The following is a 19,915-nucleotide window of genomic DNA, read 5'->3' as shown; positions in this document are numbered from 1 at the left end:
AAATGGTGTCAAGAGCAGGCCAACGTTTGGCCTTGGTTTCTGGGTTTTCTGACTTTCTGGCCCTTGGCCAATAGTACAGTCGTCACTCGTTTGGGTTGGTAATACATGCGTTATTTATTTTCATTATAATACGTTGATTTGGTGTCGAATATTATCACAAAATAGAATGATGTTTGCTGCTGCCGTACTGATCACCAGACACTCTTGTAGCCATGGCCATAATTGTAGTAGGGATTATAGCCATAGCCATAGGGATATGTCGAAGGATACACAGCGGGATAGCCTGAAGGATAGACAGCAGGGTACGCGGAAGGATACGCTGGATAGCCACCACTGTACTTGTAGTAGGTTGTGGCTGGTGGATGATACGTGGCCACACCAGTGGCTGTTGTTGTTGGAACATAGAAGCGATTCCAATTGCGTGCCACAAACTGATAACTGGTGGGTGGTGGCACCAATGCAGCGGGTGCCACTGCAGCGGGAACCCCTAGGGTAGTGGCAGGCAGAAAGCTGGCCTCGGAGAGAGCAGCACATCCCACCAGCAGATACCCCAAAATGGATAGAAATTGCTGGCAGAGAATAAATACGAATTGATGGTTGATCTTTGCTTGATATTATGCCAACTTACGATCTTCATTGTGTGTGTTTGAGATGCGGGGTACTGCCTGGGCCACTCGATCGCTGGACACTGTCCACTCGTGCCGCCACCAAGTGGCTTTTATACCCCGCACTGCAAACTGCAACGCTCGTTGGAATTGCATTTCAAATGCAGTTGCCCTTTTAGGGGATTTGAATGCCATGTTTGGGCCACCAACCACCCACCAATCGACCAATCGACCGTCCAAGGGCAGATTTGTAATGCAAAAAAAAACCTCCGGTTATAGATTGGCTCTGGAAGGGGATGAGATGACGCAAGCGGAATCCACATGAAGACAAAGGCTGCTGCTGCTTCTGCATTTTGCGAATCCATTGAAGGCAAAGCAAAGCAGCAGCTGAACCAACAAAAGGGAATCTGTTGGGCAGGTGCTACTAGGAGTATATATAGAGCAACGATTCTTACTGGCATTTATCAATGAAGAAGCAGCCATGAAGCTCCCACTCCTTCTTCTGCTTTCGTTCGCTGGCCTTGCCCTTGCTCAGATTGTTCCTAGGCAATCCTGGTGCCGACAGCCACTGTCCCCTCGCCTGCCACGTCTTGCGGTGCCCGTGCGCCTGATCATCATCCATCATACGGCCAGTGCGCCCTGCTATACGCCCCAGCAATGCCAGACGGCACTACAGCAGATCCGCATGGGGCATCTGCTGAGAAGGTTCCGCGACATTGGCTATAATTTCCTGATTGGCGGCGATGGACGCATCTACGAGGGCCTGGGCTTTGGCATTCGTGGAGAGCATGCACCGCACTACAACAGCCAGTCGATTGGTGTGGCTTTCATTGGGAATTTCCAGCGTACGATGGGATCTTCTAGCCTTCGAATCACTTTCTGACACCTTCTTCTGCTTCCTTTAGATACGCTTCCCTCGCCGCAGATGTTGCAGGCAGCCCGCACCCTCATCACAATTGCTGTCCAGCGGCGACAGGTTCTGCCCAATTATTCCCTTGTGGGGCACTGCCAGACGAAGGCCACAGCCTGTCCGGGACGCCAGCTGCTGGACGAACTGCGCAAGTGGCCGCGCTGGCAGCCAAAGCCATAGAATCGGTAGAGCTTTGAATGCCTCTCTTTGTACATAAATTTATTCTAGCAGCAAACTAATAAAGAATTAACGAGAAAGTCTCCACTTAAATGCTCCTCCAGTTGGGCCAGGTCTTGATCTCATTGAAGAGAGCTGTGCCCGGGCAGGCGGTGGCCTTGGTCTGGCGATGTCCCAGCAGCGTGTAGGTGTCCTTTAGGTGTCCCCCCTGCTTGGCCATGGCAATCAGATCCTTGGCATTCTGCAGCATCTGCGAGGATGGCTTGGTGCTCTCAAAGTTTCCAATAAACACAATGCCAATGCTGTTGCGATTGTAGTTGGGCGCATGGGAGCCCTGCAGGCCAAAGCCGCGGCCCTCGTACACCTTCCCATCGCCGGCGACAATGAAATTGTAGCCAATGTCGCTGAACTTGCGCCTGCCCTTGTGGTCCGTTTGTATGGCCTTGATCATCCGTTTGCACTGATCCGAACTGCTGCAGCCATTGGGATTGTCCGAGTGATGTATGATCACATAATCCACGGCGCCACTTATCCTGGCTGGCGAACGGGCAGCCACTGCGCCCCAACTGCTGCGCGGCTCAATGTTCAGGGCCTCAGCGGAGAGAGCTGAGAGGGATTGTCAGGAGGTTATCTTTAAGCACAGATTGATTGATGGTTTACCTATGGCACTGAGTGCCAGCAAAGCTGCTAGAAACTTGATTGCCGTCATCGTTGAGCGCTGCTTGCTTGAGACCTTTCGTTAAACTGTGAGATCTTCTGGCACTGGAGAGCTGCTTAAATAGTATATTCGTGGATTGATAGCGAGTCGTAGATGGAGATACACTCACTGCAGGGGGAAATATATTAGATTTCCATTTGAATGAAGCGTCTTTACAATGTGTACAAGTCCAAGACAACTCGTGCCTTGAATTAGTGTGGTTTGAGTTTAATTTAATGGAATTTTGGTTTTTACTTTTTAGTTCTCACTTTTAGTAATGGATTTTTGTTTTCTGCTTTTTCCAGCCATTAAAAAATCTTTGTATAGATTCTGCTCTTAATTCCCATCTTAGTTGCAATTCAAAGCCTTTTGATAGTCGTAGTTATACCCTCAAGTGAGAGTAAACCAACAAACAACACGGTGAAGAACCCTCGGGGGAATCACTAGCGCACCCGAAAGAGATAAGACACTGCTCTCTAGGGCAGAAAACAAAAAGCCCACACATATGTACATACATAAGCACATAGTATATATTAGTTATATATATTAACCTATATACACAATCATTTCTAAATTAAATCAGCAAACAATCTTTACTCCTCGATGGCCTTTCGCTGCTTGGCCAAACGTTGCTTCTTGGTCTCCTTGGGTTTGGGCTTTGATTTTCCTTTGCCATTTGCCGCTTTAGCTTGCGATTTGTTCTCCTTCTGCTGGGGTTTATCCTCCAGCTGTCCCACTCCTCCTGCCTTCAGCTGCAGCTTCTGCATCAATGTCAGAGGGCGACTGGGATTGGCGGCGGCTTCCTCTTGATTTTTGTGTAGCACTGTTCGCTGGGCCACGCGTCGCTTCTGGACAATCTTCTGGGTCTTTTCCTTCTCCTGTCGCCTGCGCAGCTGCTCCATTGCCTTCTTGTAGATATCCGCATGACGGACCTCAGTGTCTGCCGACACAGTGATCTCCTCGCCCAGGGCTTTGCCCACTTCGTTGAGCATCTTCTTGAACTGCGCCTGCTCCTGTTCCGTGAGCAATGTGACGGCTGTGCCCTTCCTTCCAGCACGAGCCGTACGACCCACACGATGGATGTAGGTCTTGATGTGACGCGGCGTCTCGTAGGAGAGCACCACATCCACATCGGCCACATCGATACCACGCGCCAAAGCATCGGAGCAGATCAGACCATTGATGCGGCCCCTGGCAAAGTCCGTCAGGGTTTTGGTGCGCACCAGAGCCGACAGTTTGCCGGATAGCTCGGCCACCTTGATTGGCCCCGAGGAGAAAAGTTGGCGCATCACAAAGGCCAATCTATTGGCCGTGTCCGTGCTGTTGGTGAAGCACAAGAAACGCTTCCACTGGTACTTCTCCACGAGCGCAAACAGTGTCAGCGGCTTGATTCGCAGCTCCGTCACACAGAATTGCTCCGTTAGCTCCGCCGGAGTCGTGTATTTGCCCGCAAAGTGTCCAGTGTTTTGAGTCGTCTCTGAATCAGCATCCACCTGCTCCTCACTCCTTGGCACGGGCAGGGCAAACACCGTGGTAAAGAGCTTGGGCTGAAAGAGTCTCAGATTCTGCAGCTTCTCGGGATCCTGCGACATCGTTGCAGAGAATAGAAGCTTATGGGGCACCTTCCCATACGTGGCGTGCAGTTCTTTTAGGCAAAGTGGAGGCTGAGTGCCAGCCAGCAGCTGATTTGTAGTCTCCCGCACATGATTGTCCAAATGGTAGAGCCAGTTCTGGAAGAAGGCATCCATGATGCGATCCGCCTCGTCAATGACCAGAAATTTCAAGCTCTTCAGGCAAAAGCCCTTGGTGGCATGCAGATGATCCACCAGACGACCTAAAAACCAAGACCAACCAAGATTAATCATCAAAGATGCTCCAAGGATAACTGTATGCCCCACCCACCTGGTGTTGTGACCACAATGTCAGCCTTGCTGTACATCTGTCCCTTGTACACCTCCACCAGCTTCTCTTGCTCATCCTCCAGGCGATGCTGCTTGGACAGGAGGCAGACCTCCAGCTCTGTTTTGCTGCACAGCGCACGAATCACCTTGAAGACCTGCAGCGCCAGTTCGGCCACTGGGAGCACCACCAGGGCGCGCACCTTGCAGCGCACTCGATTGTTCAGCAGCTGGACAATGGGTATGGCAAAGGCCAGGGTCTTGCCGCTGCCCGTGGGTGCCGACACACAAATGTCACGTGGGCGTAGGGGCGCCGGCTTGCCCTGTGCCTCCAGGATCCATGGTATGACGGTACGCTGCACGGGAAACAGCCGCTTGATCTTCATCTGCTTGAGCGCCTGTCGTGTGTGATCTTTCAGGTAGCTTAGATTCTCGATGGACGTCTCGTCTTTGCCAGCTTCCAAGTCGTCGTCGTCGTCTGGCAGGAGGTTGCCCCCTTCGATAATGGTGGGATATGCCAGCCAGGGGGGCAGCACCTCTGTCACTCGCTTGCGCTTGGCAGAGTCATCGCCGCCAAGTATTTGGAAATCTTGTGAATTAGTTGCGTCCTCCTCTGCTGCGGCTGTCTCTTTTGGGGTTTCTTTTGCCGCCTTTTCCTCTTCTTCGTCTACTTTTGTGTCCTCCACTGTGGGTTTCTCCGCTGGTGGTGCTTCCTGCTGCTTTGTGGTTTCACTTTTCTCGTGTTTCCTCTTTCGTTTGGCTGCCTTTAGTAGCAGTTTTTGCAGAATTTCATCTTCATTTGATGTCTTTTGCTCCTTGTCCTTCGGACTCTTTAGATCCTCTGTGTATCTACGGTTTTGTGGGTTAATATTAAAGATCTATATCTTCGCTATATAACTCACCGATTTACTGTAAATAATTCCATTGTTTTAGCTGTTTTTTATTCAATAAATCGTCGAAAAAGAAGGCGCACGTGTTGCACCCCACATTTGTTGATGTTCTTCTTCTGAAATGGTGTGCCCGTTTGTGTAGCAGAGGGAAATGCCATAAGGCCTGGCGTTGCCACTCATTTGGTTTTACAGTTCAAAAGGCGCCAAATTTAAAGTGCCAGATATTGCCCATAAGTAGTATGACCATTTGCGTACTGTAGCAAAAACACCAAAGAGAATCTTGTTGCCACTCTTCTAAACTAACTACAGCAAGCGCGCCTAATTCAAATTCAAAGTAACTTACATTAAGCTTAGTATAGAATAATTAAAAATATTCCTCTGACCGCAAGATCAAATAAATCAAGAACGGAAATAGTCACAATACTAATTCATATACCAGTTTCCTGGCGGGGATTTGTATTTTCCCTTGGTTTTTTGATCAGGTTTCGGTTACCAGTCCAACGATGCGTTGATGCGTGCGTTTGCAAAGTGTCCCCACAACTTCTTGGGGATTTTTACACTTGATGTCAGTGATTCATAAAATTGACCCACTCCAATCCACGTGAGCGAGAAATGCAAAAAATTAAACCACACGGATAATTAATGACTATGGTCAAAAAACCGGTTCAATCAATCTGCTAGAAAACACCAAAACTTGTGGCTGTACGAAATCTGAATCATGCAAATGAAGTGAAAGATATTATGAGAATCGTTTGACAACCAGAGTCTGTCTGTCTTTGAGAGTTTTAATTATTTTCCAAAGCATTTCCGTCTGTAAATTTGTATTTTTACTCTCAAAATGTAGTAATTAATCATACAGTACGTATAGCTTTCAGTGCGGTCCAGTTCTGATCGGTTTGTTGGTAGCAGCAAGTAGCACCTGAACACCTGGGATAGTGACACTCCCTCGTAACGCTGGAACGTATGGGTACACGAGTATATATATATAGTATATACGACTTTCCGTTCCATTCGCATCGGATCATTTCAGTCCCGCGTTCTTTCGTTTAGCACATATTTGGCTTAAAAAATCATAAACGTTGAACTTGATCCGGGCCATTATCGTACGAAACGATTGCGGATATGAAAAATGGTTATTGTAAGGCAAAAGAGTCATTGTTCCATTCTTTTGGGGGCATTCCCCAAGATTCAAAACGAGTTTTTTTTTATATTTATATATTTTTGGTGGCTTTCGCTTCTGATGGCAGATCCAATCAAAGTTGGTTCATGTAACTGACGTTTTTAGATTGAAAGTTCTGTCTGCTTGCTATCTACGATCTAATTATACTACATATATGATTTCTATCGATTCTTTCTTTCCCTTGGCGGAACTCTCTCCTTATCATTGTTCTGGGAAAGACAGTCGGCGGCCTATCTTGTTGTTTTGTACTTCCACTTGTGTTTAAACAGACATCGATTGTTCAAATCTAATTGAAAAAAGTCTTGAAAGAAAGTATGTACTCGTAACAGTGGAATAGTACCTCCTATACCTATACATATACGATTTTTTATTAGTTTACGGTTTAAGCGTGCCTTTTGTTGCCATATTTAATGGCTTATTTGGCATAATAGGTATTGGGTTTATAATTTATGATTATCCAGCGGGTTGGGTTGATTGCTGCAAAAATTTGAATACGTTTTGCCAAGAAATGATTCCCAATGCGTGATGTTCAGCGTCATAAGAGGGGGAATTCTTCTTGCTGTAAAAAGTTCCAACTGTCGTTCGTACGTAACCGGTAAAAGCCAAAACCGAAAGCAAAAGCAAGCAAAACAGAGATCTTAATAACGCCAAGGTATATTTCAGGTGAGGTGAGCCATCGAATTTGAGTGCTCTAACGATAAAAGATCATCTGCAGCAGCCGCCTGATTCGGTTAGATTAAAGAAATACAGATGGATATCTTATGACTAGGATGGATAGAAGAAGGTAACGTTGTCTATACTAAATAATAATTACAGATCTTATCCATAGGTTTGATATTTATGACGTTCCCTAGGAATATGATGGTCTCCATTTATGTATGACTGCGTTTCCAGCTGCATTCCTCACCCCACCTTAAAACACCTTGATCCCAACACCTGCTAAGCTTCTCCAAGAGACAGAAATAGAATGGGGGAAAGATGCAGAGTGGGAGAGTAAGAACTCGTCTATGACTGGAGCGAACGCTGACGTTGACGCCGCCGCTCGGACAGCCAGCCGCTGCTGCTGCTGCCTCGAAACCGCTCCGAAGCGCTTTATAACGCTAGGACTTAAAACGGCCAGTGTTCATTTGACAACGTTTCGCGATCGAAAACGCTCGCGAAAAAACACGCACAAGCACGCGCGAAAAGTTTGAAACGCAACGAAAAAGTTTAAGGCAGTTAAAAACGCCCAAAAGTTTTCGTACAACAAAAAAAAGCCTAGTTTCGTGTTTCTAAGGGTCTAAGAAAAAATGTTTAAAATTATATTACCTGCAGTTCTGTTAATTGCCTCGTAAGTGTACAATAAAAGAATGGAAAAACTCAACGAACCACAAAAATAAAAGTCGCTTCAAATATCAGACAAAAGCAGCTCAAGAAACGCCCAAAATGTGAAGCTACAATAAAAACAATAGTTAAATTAGATAAATATAGTTCTAAAAATGAAGTAAAACCTTGCATAAAATTTAAATAAAAGTCAAACAAACAAGCGACAGAAACAAACGTAAAACCAGAGAAAACTAGTGACAAAAAACAGCTACAGAAACGCATGAAATAACAGACAAAAACAAGCGACAAAAACAGCTAGCAGACAAAAACTAGCGACAAAAACAGCTACATATTGAAGTGCCTTGAGCTGCCAAAAACCCCCAAAACTTTTGCGCCAAGAAAGGCCTGAAATTGGATTAATTTTGGAAAGACCTTGGCCAGATCAATCGATCGATCAGTAATTGTTGTAGATATCACTAGATCATACGTAAAAATGCAAACAAAATGAACAAAAATTATCGTAATATTTGTCAAAGTTTTGAATGTCATTTGATTAGCGAGAGATTTTGCGAGGGTATAAGATAATTAAACAATATAATATTGATTAACACATTGGCGCATCTTTTTTTCAGATGTCTGGGGAGTCCGGTGAGCAATAATCGACGCTTCCCCAATGACTTTCTCTGGGGCGTTGGCTCCTCCTCGTACCAGATCGAGGGTGGATGGAATGCGGATGATAAAGGTGAATCCATTTGGGACTTTCTCACCCACACACATCCCGAGAAGATAGTGGATGGTTCAAATGCTGATATCACTGCGGACAGCTATCATCAGGTAAGCAGACAGCAGACATAGCCAGAGCCAGACCCAATCCCCAATCGAGTGGAATCAATATTTGAGTGGAAGTTATGCAAAGAGTTCAAGATCTCTCCACTGAACAAGCAAACAGACAGACAGACAGTCGGTGCAAGTCAGTCGCTGAGGTAATCGCGTGGAAAATATATGATCACATTGCAATTGATGCACTTTGATGTCGGTTCCGATGTTAGGTTGTATGGCAAATTACATGGTGAGCTGCGCTCCAGGCGAAGAGGAGTGATAAATCCAGAGGCTAATTGTGAACATAAAAATCTATTAAGCATCCATCTCTAGGACCGATCCTTCTCTGACTGAAGTCTAAGAACGCTCCAAGAGATCTTCTTCGATCTCTAGCCTCTGCCCCCAATAACTTTTAAAGCCAAGATCATTTACCAATTATGTTTTAATGGCATGACTTGAAGCAATTACAGTATAAATATTAATCACATTAACAGTCATTACGAATATACTACGAATGCGAATACGATTAATAGTAGAAGTGCGGGGCGTAATGCGTACAAGTGTGGACATGCTATGCCGCCACTGGCATCCAAAGTAGCCTCCAATTGCAAACTAATTTGCATAGTGCAGGCCACAAATCGTTGAGCAGAGACTTCTATAAATCATGAATGATCATGATAATGGTTGGTGCCAACAGCAGCAGCAGCACCACCACCTGTTTGATAACCACTTCTACGGGTGACACAGGTGACATGATCAACTTGTCTACCATCTGTCGTTTTCAGCGACTAGGCTTTAACCCCATGATTAATGGCTCTTCATTTACAGAAAATTTATTAATTAAATAATTAATGATCCGACACTCCCAAAGGGCACACTTTAAGGGCGTGTCGGTGACTGAATGCTAAATGCTGAATGCTCGACTACTGGGGTACATTCCATTCAGATTCAGATTAGTAGAATACATTTGGATTTTTATATGTTTTTTATTGTGAATATTTTGCAATTAAAATCTGGAATAACCAGCTACGGGTAGAACTGTTCTTTGGTGGTATGACCTTTGAGATCTGTTTGTTATCTATTTACAAAAAAAAAGAGGCTGCAATTGCTGAACAGCTGACCCATTTTCAAGATAAAGATATATATAATGTGGATACAGATACGTCTCAAGATAAGGTTATAGTATGTAGTAAAGTCAGATATTTGTTTCTCTTATTTTTGGATGTTTAAGTGGTTGAAAAGTTTCTCTTTAAGCTTTGAGAAACATGAAGTGCTTGGCTTGGGGCATAGATCTTGCAGAATATTTCCTTCTAAACAAAACATTTTTAACTTATCCCTATCAAAGTTAAGCTGGGTTTATCTACCATCAAAAGAAGTGTTTTAATAGTCATATTAATTGCAATCTATAGTTGATATCCTTCTGTAGCTCCTCCTCTTGACACTCCCTCCCCCACGAATTATTTGTAAAGAATTTGCATTGAAATATTTGCCATAATTTAGATATAATTTATCGATTAGCATGTGTTGGAGTATACACTGAGATATACTCGTACATTAATTGTGTCATAATTCGCCACCTAATGCCAATCAATGGAGAAACTCGGAGACTCGGAGACAGCCTCAACTACAAGCTACAGGTGTTAGGCAGCCCCTGAATGTGGCAGCATGTGGCAGTGTCAGTGGCAGGTGGTTGTCCATCTAGTTATTCATACAAATACGAGTACGAGTATTGTTATTGTTGTCAGGCGGCTTGATAAATGAATTAAAGTTTGAATAAACACACGATAGACCGCCAAACGCCCCTTCCTTCCCAACGATCGCATTACACTCTAGATGTAGAAGTATCTGCCCCCGAAACGTATTCAATGTCCAAAGCCAGACGACAATTAGCCATGTCCAAAGTCAGAACGGAAGGCCACCGCATTGATGGAATGTCTCTCTGGTTTTCAACTGGTTTTCCAAATTTTTAAACATTTTTCGTTGGTTTCTCTTTTCAGTGGCGACGCGATGTCCAAATGGCCAAAGAACTCCATGTGGGAACGTACCGCTTCTCGTTGTCTTGGCCACGGATCATGCCTGGTGGATACATGAACCATGTGAGCACCGCCGGCATCAAGTACTACTCCAATTTGATCGACGAACTGCTGCGTTACAACATCACTCCCATGGTGACGATCTATCACTGGGAGCTGCCGCAGCGGCTCCAGGAGTTGGGTGGATGGACCAATCCGGAGATCATTCCGCTGTTCAAGGACTACGCCCGACTGGTGATGGAGATGTATGGGGATCGCGTGAAGATCTGGACCACCATCAACGAGCCCTGGCACGTTTGTGAGCATGGGTATGGTGTGGACTACATGGCACCATCGTACAATTATCCGGGAATTCCCGCCTATCTGTGCGGCCACAATCTGCTCAAGGCCCACGCGGAGGTGGTGCACATGTACCGGGATCTCTTCCAGCAGCGGCAGAAGGGACGCATTGGCATCACCCTGGACACCTCGTGGCCGGAGCCAAGGGATCCCGACTCTGCCGAGGATCGTGAGGCGTCCGAGCGTGCCATGCAGTTCTATGTCGGTTGGTTCGGTCACCCCATCTTCTCGAGGCATGGCAACTATCCCAAAGTAATGATCGAACGCATCCGCAATCTCAGCAAAGAGCAGGGCTTCGGTGTACGCTCCCGCCTGCCGGAGTTCACCCAAGAGGAGATCCGTCGCATCCGCGGCACAGCCGACTTCTTTGGCATCAATTCCTACACGAGTAATCTCGTGACTTCCAATGGCCACAACAACACAGGAAAGTTTCCAGTGCCGTCGTTCAATCACGACATGGGCGTGGTGGAGAGCCAGGAGGGTGTCGATTGGCCCGGTTCGGGTTCTGTTTGGTTAAAGGTAAGTTTTGGTTCATATAATTAAAGATAGCTGAAGGGTGTTCTTTGCCCTATATAATCCGATATGACCAGTTTTCCGCCTAGGCCTATATTTTTGGGATTTTTGAAGATGTAGATCTCCAATTTGATAGAAAAAATTATTTGAAGGTTTTCCAACTTTCATTAGAACTAAACACCAATAGATAATTCTATAAAAATTCTTACACCCATGAGACTCATCCATTAATCAGTATCTTGCCAGTCGTTAGACTTCTCAAAACTTGGAAAACCAATTTTTTGTTGGATTGGTTGAGCAAATTGATTGTTCTCTCTGGAGATGAGAACACCCTTGTGGCGCCTGGGACTTGGGATGAGGTAATTAACTGGGGGAGAAGTTTGGCTTGAGGCGCGAGGGTGACTTATCCCATTTGCAGTTTGAATTATGGTCTAAGGAATCAAATGGGGGTTGCCTCTGACACAGGTAGTTCAACGAACTCAACTAACTTGTGGCTTCCACTTGTACTTCTCTTTCCAGGTGTATCCCAAGGGCATGTACAACCTGCTTAAGTGGATTCACCGCGAGTACAATGCACCCGAGATTATTGTCACAGAGAATGGCGTGAGCGATCGTGGGGGCTTGGATGATTATGCCCGTGTCGACTACTACAATTCGTATCTAGATGCCATTCTTAATGCCATCGAGGATGGTCTGAACATCAGTGGCTACATTGCCTGGAGCCTGATGGACAGCTACGAGTGGAAGGCTGGTTTCACGGAGAAATTCGGACTCTATCATGTGGACTTTACATCGCCGGAGCGCACGCGTACGCCCAAGATCTCAGCGCGAGTATTTGCCCAGATCTGCAAGACGAATGAGATCGACTGGAGCTATCGGCCGACGCTCGATGATCAACAGTTGGTGGCTTTGGCGCAGCTTCCAGCTGAAGAAGTGGATCCCCGATCGAGTGGAGCCTCTAGTCTTGTGGGCTGGAGTCTGCTTTCCATCGCTCTGCTCACTTTTCTCAGATGAGAGAAGTAGAGAGAGAGAGAGAGAGGTTTAGAGTGTAGTGGAGGCTTGCCATGTATTGTTTTGCTACTCGTCGCCCCTAAGTTTTGTCTAAAAATCTAATATAATCTACTATATGTATAGAAACTCTAATTTGTACTTAAACTTAAAAACGCGAACCTGAATAAAACATTTTGTGATATTAAAAAAGATAACCTTGCAGAGGGTTTTTATTTTTGTTGTATTAATGGAAGAACTGAACTTCCATTCACTTCTAAAGTCATTCAAATGTTAAGCAGATCAAATGTGACATTTACATGCAGTAGGTACCCCGACGCGAGCCAATTCCTTGAGCTGTCTATGATGTTGATATTTCCGCAAGTAAATCCACACAATAGAACCAATGATCCGAGAACCAATGATCTGTTTTTAGAGCACAATGAGCCCTGATGCTTGAGAGATCCCACCTCTGTTTATTATATCACCATTATCATGGGATGAGGTTGAGGTTCATTTACAGGCAGCAGCAGCTGGTGGATAATTGTAGGGGTCTAGTCTAGTGGTTCCAGCATGAATCTGAATATTAAAATCCCTAGTAATCACCCTGATTATCTCATTTGCTTATGCATATAACATGATCACAGAATAGTAATATTATCTCTCTCACAATATCCGCTTCTCGAATCTCTAAACAGAAACGGAATTGAAAGTTGGCTTTACTTATGTCTAGAATAAACAAGTGAATATATCGTGTTCAGAACCAGTTACCTTTCATTTTGGGTAATGCTTTTTCCTTAATTATACTTATTTTTTATGCATTTACTTGGATTTATTGTTTTGGTTCAGCATCAGTCGCAGCGGCAGTGCCTACCAGTCGTCACACGAAATGTCTTGAATTAATTAAAAATTTGTGTAGTGCTTTTGTAGGAAACATTTCATGACAATGTCGGTTCAGGGAGGAGGCTCCTCTACACTCTACACACTCCACACTCCAGTCTAGTCTACAGTCTATTGAGTCGCCTCTGCACCTGTTTGAGTCACGAGCCGCACTGCCAGGGCATTTATAATTTATCAGCCATCGTCTGGGGGCAGCTGGAAACTGAAGCTTAAGACTCGTAAGGCTCGTATCTCTAGAAATGTAAAGTTCTTTAAACTTTAGAGAACCTCTCAAAAGTCATAAGCCACTCGAAAAGCAAAGAGCGTCATAAATTTGATTAACTATGATTGATGATTGCCTAATGAGTGAACAAAAGTCAATCAAATCTATGAGAATAATTTATAATTAATAATCGAAAAACATATCCGTTTTATCACTGGAAGCCCCTCTTTATGGCCACCACTGCCGCCGATGTTCTCTGTTTTCACTGCAATTCCCTTCAAAACAATTACTCAACAAATAATGTTATAACTTTGCGAAAACAACAAACAAACAAACACAAGGGGGGTTGCCTTCTGGAGTTGAAAGTTCTGATGTTTTTTCTCGGTTTTCTGTTTATTCGCTTATGAAATTTCTACAGGGCATTGCATCAGCCAATGTTTTGAGTTGAGTTTCCCCCGGCACGAACTTTGCGAAATTGCAATGTGGGAAATGATGAATGTGTTGTGTTTTTTCTTTGAAAAAGGTCAGAGAGTGATTTGAACGCAGAAAACCAGAATAAACATTTAGATTTACATATGGAGAGTTAAAAGCGATCTTTGGCTTAGTTTTTATTGGGTTTCGATCTCCAAAATAAGCTTGGAAATCCACCAAATGGCTTTGGCAATTGTGGCAAAGAAGGAAAAGCGGGTAATGGAACTTCTGGCAATGAAACCTCTGGCAATGAAATGTTGGTTAAGTTTGACTCTGGCAATGGCAGCAGAGAAGGCAATGGCAACCCAAATGGTGGAAAAGAAAGCGCCGGGAGAGGAGAAAGTTCTGGAAGCGGAAGGAGCGGAAAACCAGGATCATTCGATTGATGATAATGAAAGTGATGGTGCTGATGAATATCTTGTTGCCCGCCAGCAATAGTAGAAGCTGATGGTCCCGTGGTTGTTGTGTTCGGAGTTGTCGGCTCTGTAGTTGTCTTTACTGTTGTGGTCTTTACTGTAGTCGTTATAGGCGTTGTTGGCTTAAGAGTGGTCTTTGCTGTTGTAGTCTTTACTGTAGTCGTTTTCGGAGTTGTTGGCTTCGGAGTGGTCTTTACTGTTGTGGTCTTTACTGTAGTCGTTTTCGGAGTTGTTGACTTGGGAGTGGTCTTTACTGTTGTAGTCTTTACTGTAGTCGTTTTCGGAGTTGTTGGCTTCGGAGTGGTCTTCACTGTTGTAGTCTTTACTGTAGTCGTTTTCGGAGTTGTTGGCTTGGGAGTGGTTTTTACTGTTGTAGTCTTTACTGTTGTAGTCTTTACTGTTGTAGTCTTTACTGTAGTCGTTTTCGGAGTTGTTGGCTTAGGAGTTGTCTTTGCTGTTGTAGTCGTTTTCGGAGTTGTCTTTGCTGTTGTAGTCGTTTTCGGAGTTGTTGGCTTAGGAGTTGTCTTTGCTGTTGTAGTCTTTACTGTAGTCGTTTTCGGAGTTGTTGGCTTCGGAGTGGTCTTCACTGTTGTAGTCTTTACTGTAGTCGTTTTCGGAGTTGTTTGCTTGGGAGTGGTCTTAACTGTTGTAGTCTTTACTGTAGTCGTTTTCGGAGTTGTTGGCTTAGGAGTTGTCTTTGCTGTTGTAGTCTTTACTGTAGTCGTTTTCGGAGTTGTTGGCTTAGTAGTTGTCTTTGCTGTTGTAGTCTTTACTGTAGTCGTTTTCGGAGTTGTTGGCTTCGGAGTGGTCTTCACTGTTGTAGTCTTTACTGTAGTCGTTTTCGGAGTTGTTGGCTTAGGAGTTGTCTTTGCTGTTGTTGTCTTTACTGTAGTCGTTTTCGGAGTTGTTGGCTTAGGAGTTGTCTTTGCTGTTGTAGTCTTTACTGTAGTCGTTTTCGGAGTTGTTGGCTTGGGAGTGGTTTTTACTGTTGTAGTCTTTACTGTTGTAGTCTTTACTGTTGTAGTCTTTACTGTAGTCGTTTTCGGAGTTGTTGGCTTAGGAGTTGTCTTTGCTGTTGTAGTCGTTTTCGGAGTTGTTGGCTTAGGAGTTGTCTTTGCTGTTGTAGTCGTTTTCGGAGTTGTTGACTTAGGAGTTGTCTTTGCTGTTGTAGTCTTTACTGTAGTCGTTTTCGGAGTTGTTGGCTTCGGAGTGGTCTTCACTGTTGTAGTCTTTACTGTAGTCGTTTTCGGAGTTGTTGGCTTGGGAGTTGTCTTTGCTGTTGAAGTCGTTTTCGGAGTTGTTGGCTTAGGAGTTGTCTTTGCTGCTGTAGTCGTTTTCGGAGTTGTTGGCTTAGGAGTTGTCTTTGCTGTTGTAGTCGTTTTCGGAGTTGTTGGCTTAGGAGTTGACTTTGCTGTTGTAGTCTTTACTGTAGTCGTTTTCGGAGTTGTTGGCTTCGGAGTGGTCTTTACTGTTGTGGTCTTTACTGTAGTCGTTTTCGGAGTTGTTGACTTGGGAGTGGTCTTTACTGTTGTAGTCTTTACTGTAGTCGTTTTCGGAGTTGTTGGCTTAGGAGTGGTCTTTACTGTTGTAGGCTTTACTGTAGTCGTTTTCGGAGTTGTTGGCTTAGGAGTTGTCTTTGCTGTTGTAGTCTTTACTGTAGTCGTTTTCGGAGTTGTTGGCTTATGAGTTGTCTTTGCTGTTGTAGTCTTTACTGTAGACGTTTTCGGAGTTGTTGGCTTAGGTGTTGTCTTTGCTGTTGTAGTCTTTACTGTAGTCGTTTTCGGAGTTGTCTTTGCTGTTGTAGTCTTTACTGTAGTCGTGTTCGGAGTTGTTGGCTTAGGAGTTGTCTTTGCTGTTGTAGTCTTTACTGTAGTCGTTTTCGGAGTTGTCTTTGCTGTTGTAGTCTTTACTGTAGTCGTGTTCGGAGTTGTTGGCTTAGAAGTTGTCTTTGCTGTTGTAGTCGTTTTCGGAGTTGTTGGCTTAGGAGTTGTCTTTGCTGTTGTAGTCGTTTTCGGAGTTGTTGGCTTAGGAGTTGTCTTTGCTGTTGTAGTCTTTACTGTAGTCGTTTTCGGAGTTGTTGGCTTAGGAGTTGTCTTTGCTGTTGTAGTCTTTACTGTGGTCGTTTTCGGAGTTGTTGGCTTCGGAGTGGTATTCACTGTTGTAGTCTTTACTGTAGTCGTTTTCGGAGTTGTTGGCTTAGGAGTTGTCTTTGCTGTTGTAGTCGTTTTCGGAGTTGTTGGCTTAGGAGTTGTCTTTGCTGTTGTAGTCGTTTTCGGAGTTGTTGGCTTAGGAGTTGTCTTTGCTGTTGTAGTCTTTACTGTAGTCGTTTTCGGAGTTGTTGGCTTAGGAGTTGTCTTTGCTGTTGTAGTCTTTACTGTAGTCGTTTTCGGAGTTGTTGTCTTAGGAGTTGTCTTTGCTGTTGTAGTCTTTACTGTAGTCGATTTCGGAGTTGTCTTTGCTGTTGTAGTCTTTACTGTAGTCGTTTTCGGAATTGTCTGTGCTGTTGTAGTCTTTACTGTAGTCGTTTTCGGAGTTGTCGGCTTAGGAGTGGTCTTTACTGTTGTAGGCTTTACTGTAGTCGTTTTCGGAGTTGTTGGCTTAGGAGTTGTCTTTGCTGTTGTAGTCTTTACTGTAGTCGTTTTCGGAGTTGTTGGCTTATGAGTTGTCTTTGCTGTTGTAGTCTTTACTGTAGTCGTTTTCGGAGTTGTTGGCTTGGGAGTTGTCTTTGCTGTTGTAGTCGTTTTCGGAGTTGTTGGCTTAGGAGTTGTCTTTGCTGCTGTAGTCGTTTTCGGAGTTGTTGGCTTAGGAGTTGTCTTTGCTGTTGTAGTCGTTTTCGGAGTTGTTGGCTTAGGAGTTGACTTTGCTGTTGTAGTCTTTACTGTAGTCGTTTTCGGAGTTGTTGGCTTGGGAGTGGTCTTTACTGTAGTCGTTTTCGGACTTGTTGGCTTAGGAGTTGTCTTTGCTGTTGTAGTCTTTACTGTAGTCGTTTTCGGAGTTGTTGGCTTAGGAGTTGTTTTTACCGTTGTAGTCTTTGCAGTTGTCGTTGTCGGCTCAGAAGTTGTTTTTACCGTTGTGGTCTTTGCAGTTGTCGTTGTCGGCTCAGAAGTTGTTTTTATCGTTGTGGTTTTTGCAGTTGTCGTTGTCGGCTCAGAAGTTGTTTTTACCGTTGTAGTCTTTGCAGTTGTCGTTGTCGGCTCAGAAGTTGTTTTTACCGTTGTGGTCTTTGCAGTTGTCGTTGTCGGCTCAGAAGTTGTTTTTACCGTTGTGGTCTTTGCAGTTGTCGTTGTCGGCTCAGAAGTTGTTTTTACCGTTGTAGTCTTTGCAGTTGTCGTTGTCGGCTCAGAAGTTGTTTTTACCGTTGTAGTCTTTGCAGTTGTCGTTGTCGGCTCAGAAGTTGTTTGTACCGTTGTGGTCTTTGCAGTTGTCGTTGTCGGCTCAGTAGTTGTTTTTACCGTTGTGGTCTTTGTAGTTGTCGTTGTCGGCTCAGAAGTTGTTTTTACCGTTGTGGTCTTTGCAGTTGTCGTTGTCGGCTCAGAAGTTGTTTGTACCGTTGTGGTCTTTGCAGTTGTCGTTGTCGGCTCAGAAGTTGTTTTTACCGTTGTGGTCTTTGCAGTTGTCGTTGTCGGCTCAGAAGTTGTTTTTACCGTTGTAGTCTTTGCAGTTGTCGTTGTCGGCTCAGAAGTTGTTTGTACCGTTGTGGTCTTTGCAGTTGTCGTTGTCGGCTCAGAAGTTGTTTTTACCGTTGTGGTCTTTGCAGTTGTCGTTGTCGGCTCAGAAGTTGTTTTTACCGTTGTGGTCTTTGCAGTTGTCGTTGTCGGCTCAGAAGTTGTTTTTACCGTTGTGGTCTTTGCAGTTGTCGTTGTCGGCTCAGAAGTTGTTTTTACCGTTGTGGTCTTTGCAGTTGTCGTTGTCGGCTCAGAAGTTGTTTTTACCGTTGTGGTCTTTGCAGTTGTCGTTGTCGGCTCAGAAGTTGTTTTTACCGTTGTAGTCTTTGCAGTTGTCGTTGTCGGCTCAGAAGTTGTTTGTACCGTTGTGGTCTTTGCAGTTGTCGTTGTCGGCTCAGAAGTTGTTTTTACCGTTGTGGTCTTTGCAGTTGTCGTTGTCGGCTCAGAAGTTGTTTTTACCATTGTAGTCTTTGCAGTTGTCGTTGTCGGCTCAGAAGTTGTTTTTACCGTTGTGGTCTTTGCAGTTGTCGTTGTCGGCTCAGAAGTTGTTTGTACCGTTGTGGTCTTTGCAGTTGTCGTTGTCGGCTCAGAAGTTGTTTTTACCGTTGTGGTCTTTGCAGTTGTCGTTGTCGGCTCAGAAGTTGTTTGTACCGTTGTGGTCTTTGCAGTTGTCGTTGTCGGCTCAGAAGTTGTTTTTACCGTTGTGGTCTTTGCAGTTGTCGTTGTCGGCTCAGAAGTTGTTTTTACCGTTGTGGTCTTTGCAGTTGTCGTTGTCGGCTCAGAAGTTGTTTTTACCGTTGTGGTCTTTGCAGTTGTCGTTGTAGGCTCAGAAGTTGTTTTTACCGTTGTAGTCTTTGCAGTTGTCGTTGTCGGCTCAGAAGTTGTTTTTACCGTTGTGGTCTTTGCAGTTGTCGTTGTCGGCTCAGAAGTTGTTTTTATCGTTGTGGTTTTTGCAGTTGTCGTTGTCGGCTCAGAAGTTGTTTGTACGGTTGTGGTCTTTGCAGTTGTCGTGGTCGGCTCAGAAGTTGTTTGTACGGTTGTGGTCTTTGCAGTTGTCGTTGTCGGCTCAGAAGTTGTTTGTACGGTTGTGGTCTTTGTAGTTGTCGTTGTCGGCTCAGAAGTTGTTTTTACCGTTGTGGTCGCGGCTGTGGGGGTTGTAAAAGCCAGTGGACATCCTGGCAGGAAAGGATTTAGAGTACAATAGAATGGATATTGTACAGTAGTCGTTTCCGTATCGTCAGCTATCTGCCTGGCGCCACTTCCTTCCTGGGCTGCATGGGCAGCATGGTAAAGTGCAAGAAAAAGCAAACTTTTCAGGATATTCTATAATTGGGCGAGGAACTTGATGATGTTATGTTGCTATTCGAGGAATTCCCGACTTACCATTGGGACGGTTTCAAAGAAACTGTTGATTTGTTAAGCTGAAACCAAGTGTTTATATAGGAAGTACCAAGAGAGTTGGGATTTCATTTCTCTGATAAGCTGTGTCTATGGTTCAAGTGCAAAGTTCAACAAAGGTTGAATGAGGCATGCCATACACGCCATTAAGATAGGTTTTTAAGATTTTTGTGCAATTAAAATTCCATTGTTCATTCATAGGCATAATGGTTAGGTATTTATGTTAGTGAAGAAAGGTCTCCTTTCCAAGTGGATAGTTTTCTTATCAATGTGCACCCAAAAATGTGTTTAGACATGCAATTTACGAGTATAAACTTTGGAAACTAAGTGATTCCCTGGAATGGTGGTAAGAATAACTCGCCGTATGTGTGTTATATAAATGCGGTGCCAGAGCTCCAATTAAGTGGGAGGAGCGAGGATCAGCATGGAATGATGTACATCATTTGATGTACGCGTTAAAGCTTGGCCGCTAGAGGCGCCATCGCCGTTTCTCTTCTTCTTCTTTTTCAT

General features: G+C 44.5%; 6 protein-coding genes across 6 annotated transcripts; 2 read left to right on the top strand and 4 right to left on the bottom strand.

The window, feature by feature from the left end:
* Positions 1 to 95: 95 nt before the first annotated feature.
* Positions 96 to 740, bottom strand: LOC111069542. Its single transcript, XM_022359648.2, has 2 exons — positions 629 to 740; positions 96 to 569 (listed from the first exon to the last, which is right to left on the bottom strand). Exons 1-2 carry the CDS (start codon positions 635 to 637, stop codon positions 192 to 194), a joined length of 387 nt encoding a protein of 128 aa, XP_022215340.1. The 5' UTR covers positions 638 to 740; the 3' UTR covers positions 96 to 191.
* Positions 741 to 1,082: 342 nt separating this feature from the next.
* Positions 1,083 to 2,281, top strand: LOC111069541 (peptidoglycan-recognition protein SB2). Its single transcript, XM_022359646.2, has 2 exons — positions 1,083 to 1,450; positions 1,511 to 2,281. The coding sequence occupies exons 1-2, from the start codon at positions 1,087 to 1,089 to the stop codon at positions 1,693 to 1,695; spliced, it is 549 nt and encodes a 182-aa protein (XP_022215338.1). The 5' UTR covers positions 1,083 to 1,086; the 3' UTR covers positions 1,696 to 2,281.
* Positions 1,720 to 2,461, bottom strand: LOC111069540 (peptidoglycan-recognition protein SB1). The gene is made up of 2 exons (XM_022359645.2): positions 2,353 to 2,461; positions 1,720 to 2,298 (listed from the first exon to the last, which is right to left on the bottom strand). Exons 1-2 carry the CDS (start codon positions 2,399 to 2,401, stop codon positions 1,781 to 1,783), a joined length of 567 nt encoding a protein of 188 aa, XP_022215337.1. The 5' UTR covers positions 2,402 to 2,461; the 3' UTR covers positions 1,720 to 1,780.
* A 468-nt stretch (positions 2,462 to 2,929) lies between these two features.
* Positions 2,930 to 5,394, bottom strand: LOC111069538 (probable ATP-dependent RNA helicase Dbp73D). The gene is made up of 3 exons (XM_022359642.2): positions 5,190 to 5,394; positions 4,292 to 5,136; positions 2,930 to 4,223 (listed from the first exon to the last, which is right to left on the bottom strand). Exons 1-3 carry the CDS (start codon positions 5,210 to 5,212, stop codon positions 2,983 to 2,985), a joined length of 2,109 nt encoding a protein of 702 aa, XP_022215334.2. The 5' UTR covers positions 5,213 to 5,394; the 3' UTR covers positions 2,930 to 2,982.
* Positions 5,395 to 7,484: 2,090 nt separating this feature from the next.
* On the top strand, positions 7,485 to 12,552 carry LOC111069539 (myrosinase 1). The gene is made up of 4 exons (XM_022359644.2): positions 7,485 to 7,687; positions 8,295 to 8,496; positions 10,479 to 11,372; positions 11,886 to 12,552. Exons 1-4 carry the CDS (start codon positions 7,647 to 7,649, stop codon positions 12,378 to 12,380), a joined length of 1,632 nt encoding a protein of 543 aa, XP_022215336.2. The 5' UTR covers positions 7,485 to 7,646; the 3' UTR covers positions 12,381 to 12,552.
* Positions 12,553 to 12,907: 355 nt separating this feature from the next.
* On the bottom strand, positions 12,908 to 19,915 carry LOC121403877 (mucin-2-like). The gene is made up of 4 exons (XM_041591925.1): positions 19,858 to 19,915; positions 14,153 to 19,182; positions 13,024 to 13,043; positions 12,908 to 12,932 (listed from the first exon to the last, which is right to left on the bottom strand). The coding sequence occupies exons 1-4, from the start codon at positions 19,913 to 19,915 to the stop codon at positions 12,908 to 12,910; spliced, it is 5,133 nt and encodes a 1,710-aa protein (XP_041447859.1).

The sequence above is a fragment of the Drosophila obscura genome, unplaced genomic scaffold (genome assembly GCF_018151105.1).
Source record: "Drosophila obscura isolate BZ-5 IFL unplaced genomic scaffold, ASM1815110v1 contig_1, whole genome shotgun sequence".
NCBI classification, from domain to species: domain Eukaryota; kingdom Metazoa; phylum Arthropoda; class Insecta; order Diptera; family Drosophilidae; genus Drosophila; species Drosophila obscura.
Note: the sequence above shows the minus strand (reverse complement) of the source record. Positions and strands in the feature narration are given on the sequence as shown.

Bases quoted from the DNA above. Each gene is read 5' to 3' on its own strand.
- LOC111069541 (XM_022359646.2), top strand. From the start codon at position 1,087: ATGAAGCTCCCACTCCTTCTTCTGCTTTCGTTCGCTGGCCTTGCCCTT. The intron at 1,451-1,510 runs GTACGATGGGAT...TGCTTCCTTTAG, and splicing joins TTTCATTGGGAATTTCCAGC to ATACGCTTCCCTCGCCGCAG.
- LOC111069540 (XM_022359645.2), bottom strand. From the start codon at position 2,401: ATGACGGCAATCAAGTTTCTAGCAGCTTTGCTGGCACTCAGTGCCATA. The intron at 2,299-2,352 runs GTAAACCATCAA...AATCCCTCTCAG, and splicing joins GCTGGCACTCAGTGCCATAG to CTCTCTCCGCTGAGGCCCTG.
- LOC111069538 (XM_022359642.2), bottom strand. From the start codon at position 5,212: ATGGAATTATTTACAGTAAATCG. The intron at 5,137-5,189 runs GTGAGTTATATA...ACAAAACCGTAG, and splicing joins GAATTATTTACAGTAAATCG to ATACACAGAGGATCTAAAGA. The intron at 4,224-4,291 runs GTGGGTGGGGCA...CTTGGTTTTTAG, and splicing joins CATTGTGGTCACAACACCAG to GTCGTCTGGTGGATCATCTG.
- LOC111069539 (XM_022359644.2), top strand. From the start codon at position 7,647: ATGTTTAAAATTATATTACCTGCAGTTCTGTTAATTGCCTC. The intron at 8,497-10,478 runs GTAAGCAGACAG...TTCTCTTTTCAG, and splicing joins CTGCGGACAGCTATCATCAG to TGGCGACGCGATGTCCAAAT. The intron at 11,373-11,885 runs GTAAGTTTTGGT...TTCTCTTTCCAG, and splicing joins CGGGTTCTGTTTGGTTAAAG to GTGTATCCCAAGGGCATGTA.
- LOC121403877 (XM_041591925.1), bottom strand. From the start codon at position 19,915: ATGAAAAAGAAGAAGAAGAGAAACGGCGATGGCGCCTCTAGCGGCCAA. The intron at 19,183-19,857 runs GTACATCAAATG...CTTTCCTGCCAG, and splicing joins TAGCGGCCAAGCTTTAACGC to GATGTCCACTGGCTTTTACA. The intron at 13,044-14,152 runs GTTCCATTACCC...GTTTCTGTTTAG, and splicing joins CAGAGGTTTCATTGCCAGAA to AGATTCGAGAAGCGGATATT.